Below are 18,230 nucleotides of genomic sequence, written 5' to 3' on the forward strand. Positions count from 1 at the left end.
ATGGTTGAAATAAAAATGGGGTGGTGGTGGTGGTTTATATTTGATTCAGTTATTGACTCCTGGTGACTGCCTGGACTAGTAAAAACTATTCTACAGGGTCGCGTACAACATTTTGGCATACACTCATCACGTTTGGGGATAAACATTGGGAAGTACAGAAAAACAACCAAAAATAGCAAGCCAAATACATCAAAAATGAATGAAATGAAATGAATGAAAAGAACAGAAAAGCACCTCTAAGAATGCAACCAAATATTTCTAGTCAAATTTTGTGCAGGCTATAAGCACTTTGCACGGGCACCCTTCCTAAGGCCTCTTCTGGGAGAGCTGGCACATGATGCTTTCTTATTATTTTAATGCTACACAAAGCAATTGGGACTTTTACCTTGCTTCCCTTTCACTGAGGATTAACTGAAGCATCAGGTGCTGCCTGGAAAAGCATCACTAACTGCTCAGGTGCAGGGAGGCTAAGAGAGTATAGGTAGGTGCAAGGAATGGTGGAACCCATGTGTGGAACTTAACCATTGTCTATCCTCTGTGTCTGCAACCTGTCCCTTAGGCTAAGATCGGACATCGCTTTTATGCTCAAAGAGATAGAGGAGCCTGGAGGAGGGATGATAAGTATTGTCTTCCTATCCCATATCCATCTGTGCTTGTGATCCATCAGTTGGGCTAACAGTAGCAATTGGGTACATTTTTAGCAAGACAATATTGTGTGTGGAAAAGGGGGTTAAACAGCCATCATGTATAAAATTCCTTGGATTGTTTAAGAAAAATGCTACACAATAGCCTTGGTGGAGCAGTGGGCTAATGCCTCCTTAAGTAACACCAGCTGCCTGCAATTAGTGCAGGTTCGCGTCCCACCAGGCTCAAGGTTGACTCAGCCTTCCATCCTTCCGAGGTAGGTAAAATGAGGACCCAGATTGTTGGGGGCAATTAAGCTGACTTTGTAATAATGCCGCTTTCGGGGTGTGTGAAAGCCCTAATAAGCAGGCATATACATAGAATGAAGGCTACTGCTAAGCTTGTAAGCCGCCCTGAGTCTTCAGAGAAGGGTGGGATATAAATGGAATTAAAAAAAATGCATGCTCAATTCTGTTTGCTTTAGTTATCCTAGGAGATGAAAGTTTTTTTTTTCTGTATGAGTACTGCCCTTGTGGGAAAGCATAAGTTTTATAGCAAAATATTCATGTACAGAAAATACATTATAAAGGATAGCCAAATTGTAGCATCTAGTTAAGTACTTTCTATCAGTAAAAGAGTAAAAGATTGAAGTTAGCTAGGTGCTAGGCTTTACCTATCGCTTTAATATATTTCTTGTAGACTTAACCCTATTTTTTCACTATGCTCCTTCACTTTCATTGCTTGACCTTCCACATCATTACACTAGTATCATGAACATAGTGCATCTTATGTACTGGGCTTTTTGAGGGAATACCACGTGGGTTGCTGGAGCAGCTAAGGGCTCTCCAGCAACCCAGACTACAAGTCTCTTGTGCTGCAATTGGTTATCTCCAGGCAGCAATGGTTGATTCAAACCTATTGGCTGCCGCCTAGGGGCTAGACTATATATTGCGGCTGGTTGCAGCCATTTTCCCCAGTACAGTCACAGCACGAAATAAACGATGAGTTACCCTGTACTCCGTTTCACGTCTTCATTCCTGTGTCAAAGAACCTGCTATTTAACAGTGCAGGTTATTTTTTTCCTACAATTATAAAACTACATTTTGTTCAAATAGAATTTCTTCAGTATATATTCATAAATATATGAGAATGGAATTATGTAATCAGAATCATATATTAGTTACTGATAGTATTTAGTTCTGAGGTCAGAAATGTCAAATGTACAATTGCAAATGCTAATAACATTGCTAGTTCAGTTCTTCCATCAAATCTATTTATGCTATTTGCTCTGTATAAAGTTTTAAGCTGAGGTTTTTGTTTGATAAGGTCTAATAAAACTGGTACACTGTTCTGAATGTCTTTCCCAGCAGATGGCAGAATTGTCTCCTGACTAATGTTTGGATGTTTTGTTTGGGAAAGGCACAGAATTCATAGAAAAGCAACAATAAGTAAAATCTAACCTACCTGAGGCCTGGAGGAACTTTGTCCATGGGGTCGCGATGGGTCAGACAGAACTTCGCAACTAACAAAAACAAACCTACCCTTTTTGTCTAACATGAAAACTCAAAGGACAAATTAATAGTATATTTAATTGGATTTCCTCTCTTTTTCAGAACATTTTTCTGAAATATTTTCATCTGTTAACATCTACATAAGCAAATAGTATTAATATTAAAGGGCTATATGGTTGCAAACTGTTTGAATATAAACAGATGAGTCCTATGAAAAATCTCATCCTTCTAAACTAAATTTTAAAATAGTTTTTTTCTTAAAAAGTTTCAAAAAGTTTTGGATTATATTAGTTCCTTCCCACCAATAAATTTTCAAGTGACCCATAACCTTCTTTTCATTTACTCTAATTTCCCTTTTTTTGCAAAAAAATTTGTTCACAAATATCTTTTGCAATAGCTTTTTTAATGTTTAATGTTTATACAAACATAAAAGACTAATACAAACTAAGGAAAATATAAAATGTAAAGAAAAAAGCAGAAAAGTTGGAGATAGAAAAAAGAAAAGGAAAATATATAAAAGGTGACTTCCCCCTCCCTCCAGACAAGTATAAACAATTTGAAAAGTACAACTTAAGATCTTCTCTAATACTTCAGTTAAAAAAAAATCTTCCCATTTTTCATCCCACAAATTTATTTTTCAGGTGCCACTAAAATGTGTATTTGGGTGAAAATTTCAAAAAAGCAGACTTTGTAAACAATCTCCCTTAATAGAATGTATTATTTTATGTTAGCTTTATGTCCAAACAGATATAGATTTTCTCTAATATATTTTTATTTTTATTGATAAATTACATTGTGAAATAAAGAGAACCATGAATTTTGAATTTTGCAGTCAAAAGCTTCCAGTCACTGCAAAATAAGATGCATTTATATTTAAATAAGAATTAACAAAATACTTAGAAAGTGATACTGAGATGGAGAAATAAATTAAGGGGGACATCCAAATATGAAAATGTAGCAATAACTTAACATTTATACTGGTTGTATACATGTTCAGATCATGATACTTGAAAAAAGTATATCCTTGGAAGATTGGGAGTCATAGACTAGCTGAGGTTCAAGAGCCAGTTTGGTGTAGCAGTTAAGGAACCAAACTAGAAACCAGGAAATCCTGAGTTCTAGGCCCACTTTAAGCACAAAGACAGCTGGATAACCTTGGGCCATTCACTCTTTCTCAATCCTAGGTAATAGGCAATAGTAAATCACTTCTAAAAACCCTTGCCAAGAACTGCAGGGACTTTTCCAGGTAGTTGACCGGAGTCAATACTGACTTAAAAGCATGCCAATACATACATGAGTGTGAAAACACACACATACACTAGACCAGACAAAGTTGAGGTCACCCCAAACTTAAATAATGCTCCAGACTTGACTAATTTGGAAGAAAGAATTTGAAAACCCAATTCTAGCAAGTTATTGGTCTTAGGGTTTTTTTAAAAAAAATATTGAATATGTTTCTTACAGACTTAACATGGTATAAACTGATGACAAATTTCTTTTTCATATCTACTGAATTTTCAAAGAATGTTAAAAAGGATTGGTTATCTATTAACCAATGTTGGTGATACAAACATTTAAAGATATGTTAATACATGAGATTTGGTCATATCATACCTCCTGGTTTGTCCATATTCTTTAATAGCCTATGAAGTTTTATAAGAGAGTTTAGATTTAAAGACATTAAGGTTAAAATATAGCTCCAAATTTGTAATGTATTAATTATGAAAACATTTGGACCTGTCATGCTTGGAGAGAAAAAAAAGTGTTACATATTTTTGGGAAGGTAATTGTGCAACAAAAACCAAAGGTTGGCTTGGTGAAATGTATGCACTGTCAACCTTTGAACTGGTTCTTTGTGGACAAAATGGATGTATTACCTTTTGGTCAGAGACAATATTACCATTTTTTTTCCTTTTTTGCATACTTTGTTTTATATTTGTTGTTGTATTGAAGCAACCCTTTTTATGAAAATTAATTTGGTGAAACAATTTAAAATTGACCATAATACTATTAAATATAATTTCAATTTAAATAGATATTTTCTAAGATGCTCAGAGTAGTGCAGTAATGCAGTATTTGAGATCCAAAGAGGAGATTTGAAAAGAGACAATCGTGAGGTAAAATTTATTTAGAACAACTGAAGGTAGTTCAGATTCACAATGAAAGAAGTTCAGTTAAAATATATATTGAAAATGAGAAGAAAAACGTACTAAGTAAAACAGCATGATCAAAAAGAACAGTGTTAAAGAAACTGGTAGAAGCAAGAAGGCATCTTTCAATTTCAAATAAGTTTAATTTCATTTTTTTTTCATTTGTACTCATTCTTGGACAATTCCTGTTCATCTTTGTTTTAGCCTATATACTTTCCTCTTTAAAAGCCATGTTAAAATTTCTATTTAAAAACATTGCATACAGCAATACTTTCAAATGATGGTCCAAAGGCTGTGTTTAAACAGCCTTCTTTATTTTATAAGAAATAACTCTAAGACTCTAAAAATCTTGGTTGTCATTGCAACTATAATACTGTTCTCCAAACTGAAGGCAGGACAAGAAGCAACAGATGGAAACTAACCAAGGAGAGAACTAATCTAGAAGTAAGGAAAATATCCTTGCAATTAGAACAATTAATCAGATAGAACAATTGCTTTTAGAAGTTTTGGGTGCTCCATCACTGGAGATTTTAAAGAAGAAATTGGACAACCAGTTGTCTAAAATGGTATAGGGTTTCCTGCTTGAGTAGGGGGTTGGACTAGACGACCTCCAAAGTCCCTTCTGGGGGAAGTTAGCCCCCTAGAGAAGGAAATATTAAAAGGGCAGAAAAATATATGTCCTCAAAGGATCTTAAAGAGGCAGAAAAGCCTGCTCAGTTTTTTTCTTATATCTCCAAGTCTCCCTCCCCCAAGCAGAAACCAGCTCTGTAGAAATGCAGATATAAACTGTTCAGGAAGTTTGAAGCTAGAAGATTATAAAGACAAAGACACCTAAAATCTACATACCCCACCCAAACTCTAAGACAGGATATAATAGGATTAACCCACAGATGCCAAAGGACAAACCCCAACTCAGGTCAAAATACATGACTCAGGAAATACAAAGCCTCAAACAGGAACAGGAAACAACCTCAAGAGCCCCAGAGGGTCTAAAAACCGACTCCCTACATGTGCTCTCTCTTTTCTTCCAGAGCCATCTTTCTGTTTGACTCTCCTCTTCAATAAACTGCAACCTTCTTTCTAAAGCAGTCACCATGTTGTTTATTCCTGGCTTGGGCTGAACCATGATGAAGACTTTTCCTTCAACACTTCCAACTCTGTTATTATGTTATCTGCTTATTAAACATCATACATTATAGAAAAACATGATGACTATTCCTTTTGTTTGTTTAGCCACTAAAATAAAAGCATGCCACCAATCTATTTTTCAAATTAGGAGAACATAGAAAGCATAGAAAATCAAAATCCACCAAATGTCTCCCTCTGTATGATACAAATTGATAAGATACATATAGAAATGTATACATTCAGAAACACATCTAACATATGCACAATAAGCAACTGAACTACATTAATTTTCTTTGTTTAATATAAAAATAACAATGTTACATGCAATTAAATTCTAACAACAAATCTGCCAGCCTTACATATTTTCAATTAATTAAATCATATTGATTTTAGTGGAGCTTACTCTCGGTTACAGTAAATGGAAATAAGACTATTGCTGCATTTCTACTCTAAAGTAAGTTCCAGTGAATTCAATGAGTTTTTTATATATATAGGATTGCAACTAAAAACTTATTTATTGTATGATTTATATGTTTTTCCCCCAGAAGAAAATCAAAATTTCTAGTTACATTATAATATTGATAGGCAGGATTCCATCTTGAAATACATTGACATTTATTCAGTCAGTTTCCTGGATCTGCTGGATTTATTTATTTTACTTTTTGTTTTGAGGTTGCCTAAAGACCTGTTTTCCTCCATGTGGTTTGAGTTATATTACAAAATATAGAGCACAGAACACTGTGACCCTGACCACAAGATAATGACACAACCAATTGATCAAGGGATGGCAGAATTCCAGTTCCTGAAACCCCATGAGCTGCTTGAACCTGGAGAAATTGTGAAAAATCTCAATATCTGAAAAAGGTGAGTTGGTTAAAAATATTTAAATTGAACATAGAATCATAATAAAAAGTACAGGTAGTCCTCGCTTAACAACCACCTATTCAGAGACTGTTGGAAGTTATGATTCTGCTGCTGCCTACCTGTTGCCCCACCTGACCTTCAATATTTTCTTCCTCCCACTGCTGACAAGGCCCGCTTCATAGAGGCAGCTGCTGACCCTTAGTGAGATTGTGGGAAGCCTCCACAAGCCTTGCAAAGCCTATGTGCAGTCTACATAATGGGTTGATGGGGGGGCAGAAGAGGTAGGCGGGGATAGAGTGCAGGGCAGCCAAAAGGACAAAGATGGGGGAGATAAACAGGCAGATGGGGGGATTAAAAGCAGAGGCAAACGGCAGGGGAAGGGAATCATGAGGTCCTCACCTAACAACAGTGTGGTCCTCACTTAACAACTGCTACTGAGATTACCCGGACGTGCTGTTGCTAAGTGGTGTGGTCTTGTCATGTTTCCCTAATAGCCACTTAGTGATGGAAATTCCAGGCCTAATTAGGGTTGATAACCAAGGACTGTGGTCTACTCTTATATTGTTGTTGTTAGTTGCGAAGTTGTGTCTGACCCATCGCGACCCTATAGACAACGTTCCTCCAGGCCTTCCTGTCCTCTACCATCTTCTGGAGTCCATTTAAGCTCACTGAAGCCTACTGCTTCAGTGACTCCATCCAGCCACCTCATTCTCTGTCGTCCCCTTCTTCTATTGCCTTCAATCTTTCCCAGCATTAGGCTCTTCTCCAGTGAGTCCTTCTTTCTCATTAGGTGGCCAAAGTATTTGAGTTTTAGCTTCAGGATTTGGCCTTCTAAAGAGCAGTCAGGGTTGATCTCCTCTAGGACTGACCGGTTTGATCGCCTTGCAGTTCAAGGGACTCGCAGGAGTCTTCTCCAGCACCATAGTTCAAAGGCTTCAATTCTTTGGCGCTCAGCCTTTCTTATGGTCCAACTTTCACTGCCATACATTGCAACTGGGAAGACCATAGCCTTGACTATACGCACTTTTGTTGACAGGGTGATGTCTCTGCTTTTTAGTGTGCTAGTCTTATATTAGAGGTGCACAATCTGCAGCTGACCCTCTCACCAAGTTTTTTGTGCATTCTCTAGATCTCCTCTTTAAAGTTGCCATTAAAGTGTAGTTTTAATTTGACAGAAGGGACCAATTATTGAATGTTTGAGAAGTAATACTGGTAAATCTAAATAAGAGATTTGGACAATGTTAATAGAAATAGCAATGTTTGTTGTATAATAATACTGATGTTCATCTTGTCACGTCTATGAATGAAGAAGCTTTAATATATTATCAAGTACACCAATATAAAGGTAATATTGTCTTCACGGTTCTGACACCATCCAAGGACAGCCTCACAGTACGTAAATGTATTGTTTCACCATCATCTGCCTTGAAGGCACAGTTAGGTGGCCATTAATTGGTGTTTGGGAGTTTGGGGAGGACACGGATATGCCATTTCCTTTCTTGTCACTAGCTAGCTTGCCTCATAGTCATTTCTCTCTCTATGTTCAACCTTTTCATTAGTACTTCTTTCCAGAGTTCCTTTTACATCCATTATCTCCTCTCTATTTTTATGTCAACCTGTCATTAGGCTTCCAACTAATTTCCCTTCCCCTATTTCATCTGGAGAATGAAAGAATGTATACATTTGTGCTATCCATTTTCCCAGATACATTCTGGAATGCATCTTTGCCCTTGGAGGTGATAGATTGTTTTACCTCATAGCAGTGTCCAGAAAGGCTGAACTGGTTTTTGTTGCTTAATGGTTCTGTGTTGGGCTAAACCAGCAGCTTTTTCCCCAACATTAGCACCAATTGTCTAATTAGAGATGCTGCAAAGCTGGCTGAGGAATTCTGGGAGTTGAAGTCCACAAATCTTAAAGTCACCAAGGTTGGGGACCTCTGCTTTAGAGATCTCAGAACAACAACTCTGAAGCTTGGTCTGAGAGAGAATGACTGGTTCATAGCCATTCTGGAACCTTTTTGGTTGAATAGAGACCTGTATCTCGCTTTTCTTGTCCATATTTAGCACTTCAGCCACAACAATATACCTCCTGAAATAGCAATGAGAATGTGGAATTGTAGTTCACACCTAGTCTACTAAAAGACAGTTGTGAAAATTGGTGATCCATGCTAAAGAGACTATGCTTCCTTCTGAATTATCCTCAAATTTATGACATTTAGCAGAACAGAAAAAAGAGCTCACTGAGCCATTCTAGAATTGTGCAAAATGTAAATATAGATGTTTTAAGCTCTATGTTCAGCCAATATAAATATACAGTTTGTTCTTTTGCAGTTCATTTTAAGTTATAAAAGTGATCCGATAGTCACTTGATTCATTAAACATTACTCTGAAAATAACAACTATCTTGAGACACTTCCCATATTCCCCCCTCCCCTTTTTTTCAGCTGATCCAATCACAGTCCATGTTGTTTTCCCCACAACACATATTTAGGGAGTTCTTTGGCACTGACCTTCCTTTATTCTAGTTACCTGCAGATCAGCTGCCCAGGAAGAAGGCAGGGGTGAGTATATAGAAATTAGAGATGATGTTAAAACAAAAGCAGAAAATATAGCAACATTTTCCAAAAAAATATAAGGGGAGAAATCGAAATGGTAAGGAAAATAGATAGGAAAACATAAAAGATAATATGTGGATGATATACTCTTCAAGAGTTATCTGAATTTTATTCTGAAGTACACAACAGACACTGTGAAATAGTGAGAAGATTCTTGGATTGAACCAGTTGAGGAGTAATGCTTGGGTAACAGTACCATATATGTGGTTATTCAGCCATTCCTCTTGCAAAGGAACGCAAAGGAACTTCCATCACAACAAAGAGTAGCATGTCAGAGACGAAATGGAAGCCTTTCTTGTTTAGAATGTTAACTTTTTAGAACAGAGGGTTAGACTAGTGCCGGAATAAAGTATTTGGCATTGTGCTAAATTGAATTCTAATTGTTGCCAAGAAAATTCTTCCAGATGACATTCAACTGTAATTTGAAGCCAGCATAGATATACTGTTTGACTAATGTCAGTGGGCAAAAAAGCCCAGTGAAATGCTTCCTCTGGGGATTGTAAAGGATAACATCTCAAAACCCTAAATAAGAATGAGGCTTGTGGCTTAATGGTCTTGTGTTGGGCTAAACCAGCAGCTTTTTTCCCCAACATCAGCACCAATTGTCTAATGCCCATAGATTTATCATTCGTAACAAATGTTAAATGTTCTCCCAGTAACAACAAGCCAGCTCTTTAGAGCTGAAAATCAATACCTCTTTTCTCATTTTAGTGAAGCCTGTCAAGCAGTGATTCCATTCATGCCATATTAAGATGCAAAATAATTCCCATCCTCGATTTATAACTTTAATAACTCCTATGTTTAACTTAACTGACATAAAACTTTTAGCTGATGAAGACCGTTTCTCAATTCTGTCTGTCAACAATAATGTGAGACCATATAATTTTAGGGTTACTCTCCAGCAAAACTAAGGTTAATATGTTTGATTTGACAAAGTTGTAATTATTTTGTTTATTTTCTTTGCAGAATCTAACCAAGACTGCAGTTTCAGCAGTGATGGGGAGCTTCTCAAATGGGCCTTTAGTTCTGCTCTGTTTACTGATTGCAGGATCTGCTAAGAGTAACAAAAATAAATTATTAACTTATTTAATGTTATTAAATGTACATATTAATGTGATATGTTACAAATTAATTCTTTATTTATAAAACAGTTACACTCACTCTTGTTGTTCCACTAATTAAAGCTTATTAGAATTCAGTGTTTATCTGCATTCCTAGATCAGGGTAAGCCCTGGTTTGTTTAACCATGGTTTGTTAAGTAAGCCACAATTGGCTAAATTCACACATCCTGCAATACCCGGTGCTGGCTGGGGGATTCCACACAACTTAAAGTTGTCAAGGTTGAGAAACAATGATGTACATGTAGTCCTCTTTACAACTTTAATGGAGGCTGCCCATCAAGATCATAAGTCATGATGGTCATAAAATGGGTTAGTCTTCTCAGCCTCTTATTTTACAACCCTTTTTCACTTGTTATGTGACTATAGCTCTTGTAAAGTGGCTGCCACAGTCATTAGGTGAATATGTGGTTGTTAAACAAGCCAATGGTACACTGTGGGTGCAGTTCTGCCAAACACTGGAAGTGTGGGGCATTGCAAATGGCTGCAAATATGGCCATGTTGCCACCCGCCTGAAATTCAGTCATGTGACCATGCAATAGGGAGACTGTTGAGATTTAGATCCTGGGTCATAAGTAGCCCTAAGATACATCCACTGTAACTTTAAATGGTCGCTAAGTGACCAGGCATACATGGAGGACTAACTGTAGTCCATATAGAGTGTAGATGGATTAGTTCTCTAACTCAATATAAAATAATTTCATATGTATTTTATCTTTCTTGCAGAATGTTCAACTGAAGAAAAATTAAAGTACACATTTTGCAAATATTATGTGGAGATTGGACACTTTACAAGAGGCCTGAAGCCTATGACATTCTGGAAAGTGATGTGTCCTGATCAAGGTTAATAGTTTCAATAGAATTATTCTTGTAGGTCCTCTGGAAAAGACATATTTAGCAACATTTTAAAAAGGAAATGTGAATTGAGGATTATTGCTTATAATTTAAATAAAAATGCAACACATTTATAGTGAGGAATACTATAATACATGTGTTTCCTCAATTCATTGTTTAGGTGTTAATTGTCTACTGTGAAGAAGAAAATGTCCTCCCAAGAAAGATAAAACACATCCATTATACACGTGCTTTTAATTATATCCAGAATATTAATATGTTGAAAGTCCTTTGAAAAGGAAATAATTTTCTAGGGAGCACAAAATCTGCCTGGCTCAAATACTTTAAAAGCCTTGAATTATGCATTAATCCCAAGAGAGTTAATGAAACCCAGATGAGAGTAGCAAACCTGCAATATGAAGGGTAGTGGAGGTCTTCGGATTGTGATGACAATCTTTTTTCCCCCCAGGTTATTTTCCTCTTGGAGACATAGCTGTACAAAGTAGACGTACTCCTCATAATAGGGCTATAATAGTGAAGGATGAGAATAATGGCCTCCTTGGACATCCTAAAGGTTTGAGGTACTTAAACATAGAAGATATAATATACTGAACATTAATATTGTGTTTAGCAATCCTAAAAATATAATAACTTTTATGCCTGCCTGAAAAGGATAAACCAAAAAGCTTTGGCAAAGAGGCTATTGGCGTTGCCTGAAAATCTTCCCTGAGGATTCAGAGATATGAAGAATACTGTTGGAGATGGTGTCCACTGAAGTCTCCCCAGTCTTCTTTTTCCAGGCTAAACATGGCTAGTTTTGGCATAAGATTTCATTTGGAGACCTCCTACTGCCCAAATTGAAAAAGACACTGGACTAATTGGAAATGTTATGTCAAATATATTATTTATATTCAGGAATTATTTCTTTTGTCAATGCAGATAACTGCATTTCTAAAGCAATGGCATGGGCCAGAAACAATACACATACACGTAAATATGACTTGCACCAGCCATACATTGCACTTTTCACTTCTTGTATGTAAATGTTGGAATTGCACCCTATTCATTACAGTTAACAATTCTAAAAAATGATAGAAGGATGTGACTTTGACTTTTCGTTTTAATGGATTTCATATCTTGAATTTTCAGAGAAATCTGGAGAAATTCAGGCAATAACAATTTTAGAGTTTTTGAGATGGATTGTGAACATGGGTTTAAAGCCTTAGGAAATGTAATTGTTAAAGGCTCCAGTCAGCTTCCTGATCGGCATAGCTACAGGTAAGTCTGGATGTCAATTTTCCTTTTTTTAGTGGTTGTTTTTTTAATTAAAATATTTTAATGATGATGAGATGTTATCCATTGAGTTGCTTTGTTAAGGTCCAACTTTCACAACCATAAATAGCTACGGGGAACACAATAGTGGACTAACCTATAATTGGTTTTAACGATACCATTAAAATAATATAACAAGACTTCAATAAAGGATTGGAGAACATAATAAAGTTAACTCGGAAATTAGAAACTCAAAGATCAAACCACAATGATAGCAAACTCTATAAAAAATGTGTTAGTTGGATGTAAGTCTTCAAACTAGATTAGAAAAAGAATGTGTAGATATAAAGAAAATACATTAGAAATATAGTATAAAATACCAGAGTAAAAGTAAAAAATAAATGGTGAACATTTTGAAAAAGAAGCTGGAAATTTATTATTATTATTTTTTATTATTCTTACATCTATTTTTTCCTCCAAGAAATTCAAAATGGCTGCACAATTCCCTATTTTACCCATACTTATTTTACCTATTCCTGTAAAATAGATTATGATGACAGATAACTCATGAAAGTGAGATTCACATATAATGCTAACCTACACATATAATGTAAACCAAATCACAACTGGCTGGATGTGCTTAATATGCTGAGTCAAACTACTATAGTTCATAACATGAATTATAGTAGCTTGACTCATACAGCACATTTTGCTCCTAAGACCAGGGACTCTTGCAGGGAGAGGTTAACTCAACATTTTTGCTTCACAAATCTACCAGGTTTGTAGGCAAATCTTATTTTCTACACATATTTCTAATGAAGTCAAAGAACATCCTTGTTGCAGCAGTCACTATTATCTTTAGGAAGAAAAGGGCAGGCTCCTAAATTAGAGTTATCATGAATCATTTCATATGTTTTTTTGTTTCAAAACATGAGTATCTCAGCTTTGTTCAAGATTCTAGCCTTCTTGGTAATAGAAAGGTTCCTAGTAAAAAATCAATGAGTTACAGAAATTGAACCAGCAATAAGAGATCTATGTAATGAAAAACAGTAGCACTCTGTGCCCTGATGAATTTAGGCTGGAATCCTAGGATCAGCCAAGATGGAAATCTTTTCAGAATAAGTTTAAGATAGCAGGCTTCTCCACTTTCGTATGTGCAGTACAGCCTTGTGTGTCAGGTAGTGCTAAGCTTACCTTATATATCCAAACATTTCTTGGTACAGCAAAGATACAAATATATAATCCATCCAGGATTGCTAAAAGTCTGAAATTAGGCACAAAGTTGCTTCACATATTCTGAAACATTCTTCTCTGGAATAGTTTCCATATACTCAGAAGCCACATATTTCCACTCATCTGTAGGCTAAATGTTATGATTTGAACTTATTTTTTAGTGTTTGTGATCATCATTCATAATTCAGAACCATTATATATGTTTGTTAACTTAATAACCTAGAACAATAATTTAGTTTAAACTAATAGTAACTACAAGTTAGAATGAATTCTGAATTTTTATTTAAGCACAACATGTAAAACATTACAATTATGAATAAAATGAACTTTAAAAGTACATTGTAAACTGATCAATTTCTAGATGTGTCAATGAAACTATATTAGTAAGAGGAAAACTTCGTCCTATCTGGGAAGAGATTGGCCATTTAAACCGTACAAATATTGGAGTTTGGGAAGTTGCAAGGGATCCTGATGTAGCACCAGGTAAATCTATTCAGTACTTTTACTCAAATTAAGAAAAGGAAGATTATGGAGAAGTGGATCCTATATTTTGATAGACAAAGATGTTATGTACATTAGCTGCTTAAATCCTGTTTGACTGATGTCAGGTAACTTTGTTTTATATCCTGAAAATGCAATGGAACTGAGAAGGTGTAATGTTTCTGTATTTAAAATATTTTTTCTGTTTTATTTTGTGTGTAAAGATAACTATCTGCCCTTTTTTTGCTTTAGTTAGTTTATTATTTCTTTTCTCTCATTATGCATATAAGCATATAGTATTTAGGAACTTCAATAGTGAGCAGCATATAAATTTAATAAATAAATAAAAACTATTCTAATCTATAAACAGATATCTGTTTATAACTACCTATAAAGACACAATACATATACATGTGAATGCTGGGAAGATATTGAGAATATACAAAGTGAATCTATTTGGCTAATTTGGAACTTGTACCAGACATAACCATTGAAGAGCTATAAAAGAGATAGTAAATTATGACAAAGGAACAGAATTTACTTTTGTAAAATATTTTCAATAATGGAAACAGAAATTAAAAAAATGAAAATGACAAAATGCTTTTATGGAGAAACACGCATCTTCAACTTCAGTTTAGAAAATCAGTGTAGAATGCTCAGATGTCAGGACAAAACTCAGCCTGACTGGCAAGATAACAATTATAATAACAAGCCTTGGTGTTAATAGCATGGCTCATTATTATTAGAGTTCATCACACAATCAGTCATCAGATTCAATTTGGCATTTTTATCCACCTATTGAATCCTTTCCAAGGAGTTGGGATGGGCAGATGTTTATACACTAGGACTCTGCACCAGTTTGAAAGCACCTGTGGATGTTTATTTTCTCATAATGTTAGCACTGAAGCACTGAGCTGCTTTATTTCCACTCAGCTGTCGTTGGGATCACAGATTTAAATTTTTTTTAAAAAATTGCTTTATCTTTATTTCTCCATTGAAAGTTCTTGAACCTCTTTGGGGCCTTTAGGGAATGATGACTCTGTAGATCAGGCATGTCAAAGTTGCAATGTCATGTGACGTCGTGCGACGTATTGTGACTTTTTCCCCATTGCTGGCAATGGGGTAGACATGGTTTCGGCGTGATGCATCCAGCCAGTGTAGATGAAACAAGAAGGGTGTGAAATTGACAGGTTTTATTGGTTTTTGTTTTCCCTTTTGGCTGGCCATGAGAGAATATTTGTCCTTATGTCCAGCAGTTCATCAGCAGAAGTAAAGACAGTTGTGAATCCCACTAAACTGCTTCTAAAAGTTTGAGAAGTGAAAAAGGAGACAATGTGGAAATAACCACAGTCTGTGCTTAAATCTGAGAGCTCAGAAGTAATTACTGTGCCTACTTATATTAGCTAAGCTTCTTTGTCCCAAAATTCTAATATTTTACATTATTACAAGAGAAATATGCAGATTCTAAAAATAATTATTATCCTCTGCTTTTAGTAAAACATATTAAATCATTTTTACATCAATTATAAATGTAATTCTTATACTACATACTTAAAAGATATAATTAACTAATTATTGTGTTTAGGTGGCATACATCTGTGGACTTTTATATTTGGGAACAATAGCAATATTCATGCTAAAACTGTCTACACTTTCAATGAGAATAAAGTGATGAGCGATAAATATGCAGCTATCCAGCTGATGAAAAAGAATGACAATGGTAAGTTTGCAAGGGAGACCATTGTGTTCTACAACAACATTTGAATTGTGTGTTTATTCTTTCAGGCATAATCCTAAATAAATGTGTTACAGGGAGGAGTTTAGCTTAAGAATATTTTATTTGTGCTCAAATAACACTAAGAAGAGAGAAGTGGAAAGGTAACAAATGACAGGTCCTTGGTGCTTTCTGAGCTTGGTTGGGTTTTTTGTAGACGTTTCATTATCCAAGTAGGAAATATCATCAGTCCTAGTCAGTCACTAGCATTGATGAGTCCTTCGGGAAAGGGCGGTATATAAATCTAATAAAAACAATAAAAATAAAATAAGAATAAAAAAAAATAAAATAAATCTACTTTGGGTAATAAATGTCTGCAAGACCAAGCTCAGAGAGCACTATGGACCCCCTCATTTCAACCCTGAACTACAGATATTCTTAAAAAAAAATCCAAGTGATATGGTGTTCAGATTCAAGCCAGATATTCATAACTGATATTACTGTTAAATGGGCAGCAGATTAGGCTATTTGGTTTTATCAATAGAAAAAATATATAAGAATTAATATACTTGACAGAATTAAGACAATATTATGACAAGACAAAATTTTTTAGAAGTTGTACAGTACTATAATGGAGTCTTACTAAATCCTGTGAATATTGAATTTGTAGATAAGATGCTAAATATTGGAACAATAGCATAAATTAATGCCATTAAAATATTTTTGATACCACAATCAAAAGACAATTGACATAAAACATAATAGGAAAGATTTGGATCTGCCACCAAAAATCTACATAAAGCAAAATTTAGAATGAAAGGGAGACTAAATCTGTAATGGCTACCACCAAGTGCAATATTTATTAGTAATAAAAGACAGAACTACCATTTTATTCTAGGTGTTTTCAAGAAACATGGATTCCCAAAATTTTCAGAAATGGCCATGCTATCTGGGAATTCTGGGAGTTTGCCCATACTTTTAGAGGGCACCCAAGTTTGAGAATCCTAAGGTATAATGGTGACAATTATTGGAATAAAATAATATTCGGATCTTAATCTGGGTACTAGTGTTCTTAATTTTCAAAAGAGGGTACTACATATTAATCATAAAAATATTTATTAAGAAATTCAACATTTGAAATACTAAGGAAAATTTTAAGCAAAATTTACACAATAGCAAAATTGAATCAAGATAATTTGATTAAAGATTTGGGAAGAAAGATTTCTGAAGAAATCTGGAGGTAGACCTGAGAAAGAGTAATCTCATGGACAACCTAAAATAGAACGTGCAGTCAAATGCTATTAAACCAGCAAAAGTCAGAATCTGCACCATTCAAAAAGCTAAGGCGAGGATGTGAGTTCATTTCTGGAAGCAGACTTATGAAGAATTAAATGCTCTTCCCAAGGCATGCACTCTGTGTCTTGGGAGTGAGGCAGGAGTTGCTTTACTCTCTGTCAGATAAATGAAGCTCTGAAAGTAGAATCACATTTAAGAGAGGGGCTAGTCTTGAAGTTCAATCCAAGATGGGGCATCCCTAAAGTTATCCTCTTCATATGAGTTTCGAATTCTTATTTTTTATTTTTTTCTGCTTTGATAAATGTTGATAAATGTTTTATCAAAACATATCAAGATATCCATATCAAGACTTACAGCATATTTCTCTCCTCATTAAACAAACTCTCTATATGTTTCTAATTAAATGTCAAAGTTCTATCCTGGAAGCCTTGGCATCAATATGTAGTAAATGAAGTTTACTTGTCTTTGCTCTGATTTAAATCAACCAGAAAAGCCTCTTTCTATAATAGTCACAATTCTAAAAAACATTAATAGAAGATTATTAGATTTTATCCCTAGTCATGCTGAACTTGTCTAGCTTGTAGCATGGATGCTTTCCATTAGTATTTTCTTTTAATAATGCCAGTTCTTAATGGGTTTTTTGGGTTGGAATCAGAAGCATCCATAGAAGAAGGGAAGCAAGAAGTCAAGAAGGTGAGTGTAACTGTGCAAAGCTCCACTCTTATCTGCCTAAGGTGCACACTAAAAGAGTGAGTGGGTGGGTGGGAGTTTGATTGCATGGTTGCAAGGACAGTCCTGACTTTTGATCTTCACTTGGTAGATACTTCTGATCGTAATAATGCTATTAAATTGTCACAAGAATCTAAAGATCTGACTTCAAATTTTTATTTCAGTATGTGCTGGCTTGGAATCTACACAAACAACAGGAAGCCCTCTTGTCACTCTTATTCCTGCATCCACTGTGAGTCCTAGACCCCACATCACTGATCCAAGTAAATTTTGTAATGACAAACCTGATGGTAACTATGCTTATCCAGCAAATTCACACAAATATTATATATGCTCTAATGGGCAGACAATAGTCAATGACTGTCCGGAAGGTTTGGTCTACAATCCCATCAAGGATATGCAGGATTGGCCAAGTGATTTGATTGTGGATGAATTTTGTACGTAAAGACAAGCCTAATGGCAATTAGACTTACCGACCAGATCCATTTAAGTACTATGCTTGCTGCAATGGGAACACTGAGCTCAAGAATTGTCCACCAGACATGATTTTTATTAACACTGAACGCCAATGTAGTTGGCCACGCAGATCTTTGTAAAAATAAATATGGTGGCAATCATTGTTAGTTATAATTAACATAAAAATTGTACTTGGCTAATGGATTC

At 35.3% G+C, this 18,230-nt stretch overlaps 1 protein-coding gene across 1 annotated transcript; it reads left to right on the forward strand.

Moving 5' to 3' along the window:
- The first annotated feature begins 8,812 nt into the window (after positions 1 to 8,812).
- LOC310637060 (uncharacterized protein) lies at positions 8,813 to 18,230 on the forward strand. The gene is made up of 8 exons (XM_083357325.1): positions 8,813 to 8,837; positions 9,858 to 9,951; positions 10,736 to 10,852; positions 11,313 to 11,424; positions 11,993 to 12,121; positions 13,710 to 13,831; positions 15,414 to 15,548; positions 17,732 to 18,230. Exons 2-8 carry the CDS (start codon positions 9,888 to 9,890, stop codon positions 18,010 to 18,012), a joined length of 960 nt encoding a protein of 319 aa, XP_083213451.1. The 5' UTR covers positions 8,813 to 8,837; positions 9,858 to 9,887; the 3' UTR covers positions 18,013 to 18,230.

Source organism: Vipera ursinii (assembly GCF_947247035.1).
Source record: "Vipera ursinii genome assembly, chromosome: 3".
In the NCBI taxonomy this organism is placed as follows: domain Eukaryota; kingdom Metazoa; phylum Chordata; class Lepidosauria; order Squamata; family Viperidae; genus Vipera; species Vipera ursinii.